At 40.8% G+C, this 11,377-nt stretch overlaps 2 protein-coding genes across 2 annotated transcripts in view; one reads left to right on the forward strand and one right to left on the reverse strand.

Annotated features, from left to right (window-relative positions):
- mcf2l2 (MCF.2 cell line derived transforming sequence-like 2) overlaps positions 1-4,614 on the reverse strand; it is a gene marked incomplete in the record, with an annotated part of 113,411 nt that extends 108,797 nt beyond the window's left edge. Inside the window, 2 exon segments of the mRNA XM_014008047.1 lie at positions 3,889-4,351; positions 4,452-4,614. Of these exon segments, the coding sequence (XP_013863501.1) occupies positions 3,889-3,967 (79 nt within the window).
- A 3,190-nt stretch (positions 4,615-7,804) lies between these two features.
- The window catches only part of rfc4 (replication factor C (activator 1) 4), an 8,479-nt gene continuing 4,906 nt past the window's right edge, over positions 7,805-11,377 (forward strand). Inside the window, exons 1-6 of the mRNA XM_014008049.1 lie at positions 7,805-7,951; positions 8,164-8,285; positions 8,701-8,779; positions 9,692-9,771; positions 10,526-10,645; positions 11,114-11,257. Of these exons, the coding sequence (XP_013863503.1) occupies positions 8,173-8,285; positions 8,701-8,779; positions 9,692-9,771; positions 10,526-10,645; positions 11,114-11,257 (536 nt within the window). The 5' untranslated portion in view covers positions 7,805-7,951; positions 8,164-8,172. The remainder of the gene's footprint in view (positions 7,952-8,163; positions 8,286-8,700; positions 8,780-9,691; positions 9,772-10,525; positions 10,646-11,113; positions 11,258-11,377) is intronic.

An 11,377-nucleotide genomic window follows, 5' to 3' on the forward strand; every position in this document is an offset into this window, starting at 1 on the left:
AAATATTACAATATTAAAGAACTGTTCTTGTTAATTTGATGAAAACATTTTAAATTTCCAGTGCACTCACATCAGAATAACTTATAGATTTGTTGTTAGAATAATCGATTAATCGAAAAAATAATCATTAGATTAATTGATTAGAAAATAATCGTTTAGTACAGCACTATTCACAACACGTTCTTCATGTGCTACTAACTGTGTGAAAAGTTGGCTCAAAATTTTGGTAATAATTGTTGGAGTCGACCACGTTTGCCTGTCAGCATCTCATAAGACACTGAATAGATTTAATGAAATGTTCTGAAAAAAATTAATCATTGGGTTTACATCTACAGCTAAAAAATTGTTGGGAACAAAGTGGTTTTAAGATGGCGGCAATAACCAGCTGATCATAGAAAACACAGAAATGGCTTTAAATAAGTCTTTTTTTTCAGATATTGGAATAAAAATTGGTGTGGTTTTGACTGAGTCTCTGGAGTTGTAGTTGTTGTTTTTTTTTATCTTTATTTTAACCAGAAAAACACTCAAAGCAGCTTTTGGAATCTTACAATCTTATAGCTGCTTTGAATGTTTTTTAAACTAATGTAATACATTTGAATAAAAGAAAATTTTAAGAAAACCTATGTGTTTCGTTTGCTTAGAGAGGCTGTCTGCCATGAAAGATTTGAACATAATTCCCCACTACAAAGTTAAATATGAGAAATTTACTGAAGTCACTAGTACATAAACAATAGACTATTTATCAGAACTACAACTACTCATGCCGTTTCATTTCAGGATGCTAAAGTAAATGTTTTTTTTTTTTGCTCCAAACTTTTTGTATTCTTATTTATTAAAACAGAATACAACTGTTATACATTTGAGCATGAAATATTTTAAATCACTGCAATGTATAAAAAACATTAGCTATAATATTTTGTTGGACCTCCTTTAGCTTTACGGCACATATTCGCTGTGGCATTGTTTGGATAAGCTTCTGCAATGTCACAAGATTTATTTCCATCCAGTGCAGCACTATGTGGCCCTCTGGTAGTGTCAACAAAACCTTGTAGCTCCTTCCATCATTTAAGTTGCCCCTCCCTGACCTAAAAGGTCCGTTACTTATCTTTATGTCTATCTGCTCAGCGCTGAGCTGCCTGCTGAAAGTGTCCTCCAGCGCTCTCTTGTTCCTCTGGAGAGCCTGTAGTTTTGTTGTGTTGTGAGCAGGAACAATCAGTTGGCTTCCATCCAGCTCACAGAACGCCAGACTTTTTCCAAAGGATGTGATTTCCCTCCCCTCCCCAACACCCAGTCCATACAACAAATAGGAAGAGGAAGTCAAAAGAACGCAGGTCTGACATCATGACAACACAAGTTGAGACTGGGTGGAGATGTTTGTGCAGAAAGCATCAATTCTCCCACAAATATACTTACAGTATGGTTATGCTGACTGGGGATGGGTAAAGAATCCACATGAGCAGAGGCCTCCTAAGTGGGCCCATTGCTCTCCCCAAAAAGACACTAGTCTTTATTCAGACCTTCGTGTCCCTCTGATGAAGGACACAAGGTTAGAAACACTCAGGGTTCTGAGCTTCTCAGGATCCATAAAGGGGTCCTCAAGAATAATTTACCTTTGATTGCTCATAGCCAGGTAGTGGCCTAAGTAGTGCAAAGAGGTCTCTACTTCAATGCCACAGGCATCACACAGACCATTGTCATGGAGTCCCATCACCATTTTGTGGCAGTGGAGCAGATTGTGCCCAGTTAGGACTCCAACCAGTGTGCTTAGAGTTTTCCTTGTCAGGGCGATGAGAAATTTCCCAAACCTAAGATGAGTGTTGACGTCTAATCCAGGCCTGTAGGGCAGTCCTACAGACTGTTGTTGAGGTACCTACGACAGGCTCTGGTCTTTTGAAGTGGGCCTGACGGCCAGGTTTTGCGAGGTAGTCAGCTCTCTCATTACCATAAATGCCAGTATGTCCTGGTACCCATTTAACAGTAACACTGTTATCTCTCCCCAGTTGGTTGATGCTTCGGCACACTCCCAAGCCAGTAATGACGTAAAGTGTGGCCCTCGGAGAGCTTTATTAGCAGCTTGGCTATCTGTTAGGATGAATATTTCCTTCTGTGTACACTGAAGGTCTTTGTGAGATGCCACACACTGGTGGACTGTATGGTTGGGCATAATCGTATCGTGTGCAATTAATCGTCAGAAGAACATTAATCGATTAATTTTTGGCGCTTGACGATTAATACGATTAATGCCACCAGGGGAGATTTCTCCAGTCAATCTGCTCAGTGCTCCTCTCCGCTTCAAATATGATGAACATTTAAAAAAATCTGTAATTTCTTTATCTATCATCACAATTAAAAAAATTATGTATAGCCTGAAGTCTGTAATTTTGACAAAATTTGGAACAGATTTTTATGAAGAGCAATCTTTCCCACTAAATTGGTCCTGTGACTAAGACATAAGGTGTCCAGGGACTCCAGGGCATTAAGCATCAAATTAATCGTTATCAGCTAAATACCCCAATTAATCGTGATTAATTTTTTTGCCAATATTGCCCAACCCTAGTGGACTGCATATATCTCAGCTTGAGATACAGTTGCAAAACAATCTAGTGGGTATTTATGCTCTCTCGTACTATGGTTGTATAGAATCAGCACCCCTGCACCTACTGACCACTTCAGAAGGGATCCATCTGTAAAACAGTAGAAATGATTGGGACCATCTTACATTAAAAACCTTATTGTTCCATACTTTCCTAACAGAGCACTTGGCTCTCAGACTGCAGGTTTACTTGTGGTTCCTCCAGTTTCTAAAAGTAGAATGGGAGGCAGAGCTTTCAGTTATCAAGCTCCTCTCTTGTGGAACCAACTTCTAGTTAAAGATGGTGAAGCTGACACTCTGTCTACTTTTAGGTTTTGTTTTTGTGTTTGCTAAGGCTGACCAGCTGTGGCGGCCATCTTGAATGTGTTTGATTCCCGCAGTTTGCACTTGGCTCTCAGACTGCAGGTTTACTTGTGGTTCTTCGAGTTTCTAAAAGTAGAATGGGAGGCAGAGCTTTCAGTCATCAAGCTCCTCTCTTGTGGAACCAACTTCCAGTTTCTGTCCGTGAGGCTCTGTTAGGTTTTAGGTTTCGTTTTTGTGTTTGCCAAGTTTGACCAGCTGTGGCGGCCATCTTGAATGTGATTGATTCCCACGGTTTATGAGCTGTAGACGCACACTCAGTGGTTACTTTCTGACAGTTTCACCCAAATCCGTCTTGTGGTTCATGAGATCGTTTGCTAACAGGCAGAAGAACAAAGATGTTCTTCACTTTAGTAAATCTATGAACAACAGACAATAGTGTAAATCTAGACGATTACTCGTTTAAAATGTCGTTTCTCCCTCATTGTAGTGTAAACACTCATCGACTGCTTACTCCACAAATTCAAGCTCAGTTTCCATAGCAACAGTCTTCACAGATGCCCCCTCCCCTTTCCAACCCCCCGGGCTACGGTGCAGTGCAGGCGATGCAGTGACAGAGAATACAGTGCAGTGGCACATTAACCCACTTCACTATCAGACCGTTACCCGGATGAAGAACTACAGAGGAGGAGGAGGAGGAGGAGGAGGAAGATGAGGTAAGGGGACGGGACAACTGTAGTCAGAAAAGAGAGCACCCAAAGGACAAAACAGAGGAAAAGATTAAACAAATCTAAATGAAACACGATCATTTTGTTTCATTTCCTGACACCATGATTCATCTCCATCCTGTTCCCCTCCTCAGTGGTCCTGATGAGAGTAAACCTCACACATCACCACCACAACACACTTCACATCAAAGCTCTTCTTCCAGGATGCTCCGACTGAAACAACCTTTTCCTGTTGGCGACGATGGGCAGAAAGGCGTGATGACTCACCGACGTGTGTGATGACACACTGCACCCGCTCCAGCAGCTCCTGAACCGACATCTCGTCCTCCTTCAGCCAGCACAGCATCTCAGGGTGTGGGGAGCGTCCAGTTCCTCCTCGCCTCTGCCACGCCTCCTGTCGTCACCTATCTCCCCCCTCCCCACCCTTTGCTCGGTAATCTAATTTCCTCCCACCAGGTTTTCTTCTTTATCCCCCCTCCCTCTTCCTCTAATACAGTTTCTTCTTATTTATGTTTCAAATAAATCCTATTACCGACAGCTCCTCCGGATCTTAGCCAAAAAAAAAAAGAAAAGAGGATGATAACAACAATGCCACTCCCAGCTGGTGAACAGAACCAGAAGTCTCCTTTTAGTTCAAATGAAATTTGGTTTGGTAAAATAAAATAATAAAGTACCCACCCAGGGCTGAGTGAAGCCAGTTAATCAGACAATAAATGCTGTAGCAGCTTGTCTGAAAACAAAGGAAGCAATTTGTCATGTCAATTAAAAACGAAAGAGAGGAAAAACAACAAAATGTAAAAGTTTAACAGCAAAACTTTAGTTTAACATACATCCAACATCCAACCAGGTCCACGTGTTTACGTCACATCCAGAGGAAAACCACAACGATCCACAAAAAAGAACAGATTCAAGAAAGAGCCGATCCAGTGGGTTTTTCCAGGGAACTCGTCCGGCTCACTGGGTGGGGAGCCTCTGCTGCTCCTGCCTGGATGATGCTCTGTGTGCTCTGATGAAGTGGAAGAGTTAAAGAAAGGAAGGATGAATCAGATACCTGCCTGTACAGAACGGGGAGGGGGGGGGGGGGATAAATCAAACACTGGTAATATCTACGGGCTGAATGAGTCCACCAGAGAAATCCTGGAGCTGAGTCCAAGGACCGGACTACTGAGCTCAGCTTCACCAGCTTTTATTTCAGTGATTAAAAAATGTTTTAGAATCATTAAAATATATAATGGGCCTTTTTAGCATTGTTCATTCATTTTGAATTAGATATTTTAAACTAAAATAATCTAATGTTGAAAGAGTTGAAAATAAAAATATGACATAATTTCATGCGATATCAAGTTTTTTCTTCAAATCCAGTCTGATTAAAGAAACATTATAAAAAAGGGCTGATGCCAACATTTATGCTAAAGTTCTACTCAAAGGTTTTGTGCACCAAGTAGTTTTTTTTTAATATTTGTTGTAAAAAAAAAACTCACTACCTGATCAAGTTTTAGCTTAGAATCTGAAAAAGTACCTGAATTTTTGCCCTTTTTGTGTTTCCTAACATCACTTGGTTGCAGAATCCTAAATCTAATTGACTCCAAAAGTTAGTCAATTGTAGATTTACATCCTATGACTACTTTGTGAAAGTTTTATTAAAATCGGTTTTGTGGTTTGTGAGATATCCTGCTAACAGACAGAGTTGAATCCACATAGTTAATAATGAAGTTTTAAACCAAGATCTTGAGCAGTCCAGTGTTGGTCAGAACCTGGGCTGTAGGTTAGTCTCAGCCACTACCACACCAATTTTTAATTTAGTATTGGTAGAATTGACTGAGGTACAGTAATCTATGTGTTTGCTGAGTTTGCTTTGCTGTGGCGGCCATCTTAAATTGGGTCGACTCCAAATGTTAATCAGCTGTAGACGTACAGCTATTGGTGACTTCTTGCAAGTTTCATTCAAATCTGTGCAATGGGTCATGAGAAATTTTACTAACGGACAGGCAAAAACGTGGTCACCTTTGTGCCTACATGTACAGAGCTCAGGTTGTCACTTGTCATTTCACAGAGTTCATCCAGAGGCCCTCTGCTGATCCTGCTCCGTGTTTTCACAAACACAATCCATGTCGGAGAAGGGCCCCCAGCTTCTCTCGGGGGCCATATTCTCCTGGGACTGTGGGGAGTGCATCAATTAGCCTGAGACATCTGTGCTGCCAGGCCTTTCAGAATATTCAGCATGTATGAGCGCAGCTGCCAGAGATGGAAGATCTGATCTCATTCATCAGCACAACACAGAGCTCCTGCAAGAGCTGGAGTTTAACCAGAGGCGTTAGGGTGTGCCAACATCCGGGGCTCAGCCCTGCACAACACTTCACTTTTCATCCATCGCCTTTTAGTTAGTTTGAGATTATATTTCATTTATTTGTTTCGTTATTTGCAGCCAAATGAAATCACAATATTTAACATTTTCTGAGTTTCTGCTTCTCCTGCATGACAGTTGTTCTTTAAATGTGCAAAACTGTGTCGACTGTCGTTTCTCATCCAATATCCTCTCTCTTCAGAAGTGTAGCTGGAAAACTGGAGAGTTAGCAGCAAAGATGAAGAGAAAACTAAACCCCATCTCAGCTGGAATGATCTTATTGTTTTTATCCTTCATTTCTTTCTCTTCAATATTTATTATAAATCACAAAGCCTCATTGTTTCATGACACCTTGCTTTTTTATTGTTTCATGCAGCTGAATATTAAAGGTTGGCCAGCAGATGGCGCCATACGTAGTTCTATACTGTATACCTCCATGATGGAAACCACAGCTATGATTGTATCATATCCTTGCTTGTCAACACTGACCCATTTCAACCCAACTGCTTCACATTGATCCAGTGGTTCAGTTTCGTCATCATTAGTCTACATATCTGTGTTGCTGACATGTGATTGGCTGATTTGCTTCATGTGATGAGAAGCAAGCGAACAAGTGGCCAGAGAGCAATTATGGAAGCAAGACATTTTTTAAAGGGAGCGTACCTAAAGCATAACATTACTATAAAAAGATAACAAAGGCACATGAAAAATGTAAAAGATTGAATTGTTTGTCACATGAAAACTGTATTGACAAAAAATATGACAATAAAAATAACATTTTAAAGGAATTTCAGCACCAGGAGAATAAAATGCTTTGATAGTGTACCCCAAAACACATTACGGCAAAGGCTGGTTCACCCCAAAGATCCGGTGCCCCGGCACAAACAGAGCAATGTTGTATATGCTGTTAAGTGCCAGGAGGACTGCGACCAGTTATACATCGGGGAAACAAAGCAGCCACTGTTCAAAAGAATGTCCCAACACAGACGAGCTACATCTAATGGCCAGAACTCTGCAGTTTTCACTCATTTACAGGCCAGCAGTCACTCTTTCAGAGATGAGGATGTTCTCATTCTTGATAGGGAGGAACGTTGGTTTGAGAGAGGAGTAAAAGAAGCCATTTTTGTAAAGAAAGACTGTCCATCATTAAACAGAGGTGGAGGCCTCCGTTTTCAGTTGTCCCCCTCCTACAGCGCTACTATTGGCAGTATCACTCCACCCTCTGTTAACAATAGGTGTTAATTAGGTGTGAACGATAGCCATGTGATGTATCAGTCACATGGAGGCAGGGCTTAAAAGCCTGAATTTTGCCTGAAACTCTCAGACTGAAGAAGTCTCTTGGAGGAGAGACGAAACGTTTCATTAGAGAAGAACCCGTCCAGAAGACCTACACAATTTTTTTCCTTTTGATAGTGTAGTTTTATAAACTGCAGAATGCTTCATTTAGTTTAAAAGGTGTGTGAAAATATAAATAAAAAAATAAAAATAAAATGTTCCTAAAAATACACAAGCTGTCCGGGTTTTATGCCACAGGCATCAACACAAGTCTCTGGGCCCAAGAGAAGCTTTTCTACCTCCGGGTCTCCTGCTGTGTTGTAAACATCCCTCAGCAGTCACTTCTCAGCACAACAACATCTGCTGTGAGTTTAACAACTAATGGACAAGTTAACAGGAGAAAGTTACTTTAAATGGAGAAGAGTTTCCGCTAATGAAACCAGAAAAAAAGAAATATGACATGAGAAAAACCACAGAGAAAAACAAAGCAATGGGCGGAGTCCCGCCATAACTAAGGAAGCAGAATGAATTCGCCGCATTTGATTGGACGCTGTGCAATGACGACAGCGGAAGCTTTTTGCCGCTTTTCAGAGCGGGAACTCGGAGGCTCCTGTTGTGTTTTGCAGCTAAATTGCCAAGGTAGTGATTTGTCTGAAGTAAAACCAGAGTCAGAGCTCGCTGTAGTTCATCTCTCCGGGTGTGGGTCTTCTGGTAAGGGCGTCTGTTCGCACCGATACATCCTGAAAACGAGACAGATAATGTTCAGCTTTCTCATGGTTTACAAGAATTGGTATAGTTCCACACGAGTAATATTTTTGTCCACCTGAAAAAGATTCCCTTCCCTTCCTGTTATAAGACGGATGTAATGTTTGTATGTGTTTGAGTTTACATCTCTCTGCTCGGTGTGTTTGTGTTTGCTGAAGTCAGGAACCATGCAGGCGTTTTTAAAAGGAGCGACTCAAACGAGCAGACCTCAGAAAGACAAGTCAGCAGCAGGACCGAGCTCAGAGAAAAGAGCCAAGGCTGTTCCCTGGGTGGAGAAATAGTAAGTGGGACTCGGAGTGATGGAAAAACCTTACAATAATGCGCTTATCGTGGTACACATCCTCACGTGTAATGCTGCGTTCAAGGCTGGTGAAAAGCTGGGAAATTTGAGCTTTACCACATTACTGCAGGGAAAATGCGTTTTTGACCTAAAACTCATAAACCCTACAGTATATAAAAACACAAACACTGGGTTCCAAAAATGTTACATCTTGTGAACTGTACAGCTGACGTAAACCGGAAATGAGTAGGTTGAAAATTTACCAGGACAAACAAAAATATATTTTCAGGAAGAAAAAAAAAACACATTTTCCCTGTAGTTTTCCTCCACTGAACGTGTCAGGAGGGTTATTTTGTGTTATGTATTTAGTGAATAAATATCATTTTTATGGGCTTTTTTTATGTTTACCCTCCAGCAGACCAAAATGTGTGGATGATGTGGCCTTCCAGGAGGAGGTTGTAGCAGTGCTGAAGAAGTCTTTAGAAGGAGCAGATGTAAGCATGACCCTGATTATTTTATTGATTGTCACTACTTAGAGTCGTTCATTCAACGACAAAATGGAGCTCAAAGAAACTCGTTTCATGTACAATCATTTTCAAATGTTTTGAGATTTGGTTTTCTCAAAGTTTGTTGCTTCAATGCTTTTATAGTCTGTTTCTATGACATATTAAAGTATATTTACAAGCATTTCACATATTTCTTTTTCAAGTTGTCTGAATCATAATGATTCAACCCTATAACCTCTTCATGCTCTTCCAGGTTACACCCCTGAATTGTTGCCTTTTACATCTGCTGTAACTCATTTTGTTTAGGCTACAGACAGAACGCAGGATAACACACACCAACCCATTCTCTGTTTTAAACTTGTGTCTGCAATGATCAGAAAGTAAAAATACAACACTGGTTCTAACATTCAATCACTTACAAAATTTCCTTCACTATTGTTGATTAAAAATGGTGATAACGATTTGTATTGTGTATATATAAAATGGTGCGTATAGCAAGGATGTATTGTATATTCAGTATTAATGTTCCGTCCAGTGCTTTTTTGTCCCCCTGCCTTTTTATGTATGTTTTTTGTTGATTTTGTGTTTTGGGGAATCCCTTAGGAATAGTAAGGTGAGGCACAACAAGCCATTGGCTTCTGCTTCAACCTTTTTGGTCATAAAGGGTTAAAGTTTTGTTTGTTTTTATTCATTCATTCAAAACAGAGATAGCTGACTTTCCTAAAACTTTCAGCTGTGACGACTTGTCAAAACATCAACACAACTTGTGCCATTTCCAACAAACACTTCTTTATTTTAGTGTTTTAAAGGAAACAAACACATTTGCATCTGCTTCTCTGAACTGATTTGTTATTTTGTCCAGATGAGTGTTGTTTCACCAGAGTTCTGCTCTTGCTTCAGCTCCCAAACCTGCTTTTCTACGGTCCTCCAGGAACAGGGAAGACGTCGACCATCTTAGCTGCTACCAGAGAACTTTATGGGTGAGTCCACGGTTTGTCAGCAGCGAGACGTTCTTTGGAGTTTTCATTAGGGGTGTAAGAAAATATGGATACACTAAAAATATTGCGATATTTCATTTCCCGATACTGTATCGATATTCTAAAGCCCTGTATCGATTTTTTAATTAAGGTTTAAAATGTCAACTTTCCTGCCAGCCGTTCATTTTTATGTTGTAGTTCAGCCTCTGACCACTAGTGGGCAGCAGTGAGCCAGCCATTTGGCTCCTCTACCTCTTGAGTGCCAGAGAGTAAGAGAGCATTAGCATTGTGAGTAAACATTAGCTTCATGCTCTGATAGCTCAATCTGTGCAGAAAAGACCGACACCCTCTGCCTWCTAAGCTGAGGTAAGGTTACAAACAGTTACTTATTTATCAGAATGTCTCTATTTTAAGCCAAATTAAGTGTCTCGTGTGCTCTTTTTTCCAACTTTAGTCAACCTTCATGTTACAGAAGGCTAGCACATGTCTACGTAATAGAATTTTCTGAGACAATAAATTTAGGTTTTTCTTTCTTTTTTTTCCCAGTAAGAGGTTTTTATTTAACAGAATTTTTGGAGCAAAAAAAAAATCGCAAAATATCGCCTTGCTTACAGTATCGCAATATATCGGGATATATCGTATCGTGAGCCCTCTGTCATGATATGTATCGTATCGCCAAATTCTTCCCAATACACAGGCCTAGTTTTCATGTCGATAACTCACCTTTTCATCTGCTCTCCTCGACCGCCTCCTTCAGCCCGGAGCTGTACAGACAGAGAGTTCTGGAGCTGAACGCCTCGGACGAACGAGGGATCCAGGTCATCAGAGAGAAAGTCAAGAACTTTGCGCAGCTCACCGTGTCTGGGACTCGTCCGGAGTGAGTCGATGAGTTTTCCTCCCTGTTCTTCTGCATCAGCAACATGAATGTGTTTAGTCAGAGCATAAAACAAGTAGCACCACCACCACCACCCCAAAAGACCAATTTCCTATGGGAAACACTGCTTAGCATACAGGTGTTAACAGGTTAGCCGTTAGCGGAAGCGCTAGCGTTGTTCAACACATAACATTCTGAATTCTCGACCCAGTGAGACACTAACCTCAGAGAGTTCTGCAGAAACTAAATGTCTGCAAACATTAAGGAACTAAAGCAACATAAAATACAACAATATGTTGTAATTGTGTTTGCCTAATGTCCTGACCTAAACGGATAAGAACAGAAAGAGGCTGTAATTGCTGGGTTTTTTTTTTTTTTTTTTTTTTTTTTTTGTGATAAAGTTTTACTTTTTACAGATGCTTTATTTATCCCTGAGGGTGTATGATTTCCTGTTGTTTTCCTTATCTGCAGTGGGAAGCCATGTCCTCCGTTCAAGATCATCATCCTGGACGAGGCCGACTCCATGACGGCTCCGGCTCAGGCCGCTCTCAGGCGGACCATGGAGAAGGAGTCTCGCACCACTCGCTTCTGTCTCATCTGTAATTACATCAGCAGGTCAGCTGACCGCCGTACGCCTGGCACACAGCTGTGGGGTGCCGTTTGTAAAGTTACACAGTCAAAAATTACCACCAATATTTTTGTTTTATTTAGCCTTTTATAAGAAAAAAAGAACAG

The sequence above is a fragment of the Austrofundulus limnaeus genome, unplaced genomic scaffold (assembly GCF_001266775.1).
Source record: "Austrofundulus limnaeus strain Quisiro unplaced genomic scaffold, Austrofundulus_limnaeus-1.0 Scaffold47, whole genome shotgun sequence".
In the NCBI taxonomy this organism is placed as follows: Eukaryota; Metazoa; Chordata; class Actinopteri; order Cyprinodontiformes; family Rivulidae; genus Austrofundulus; species Austrofundulus limnaeus.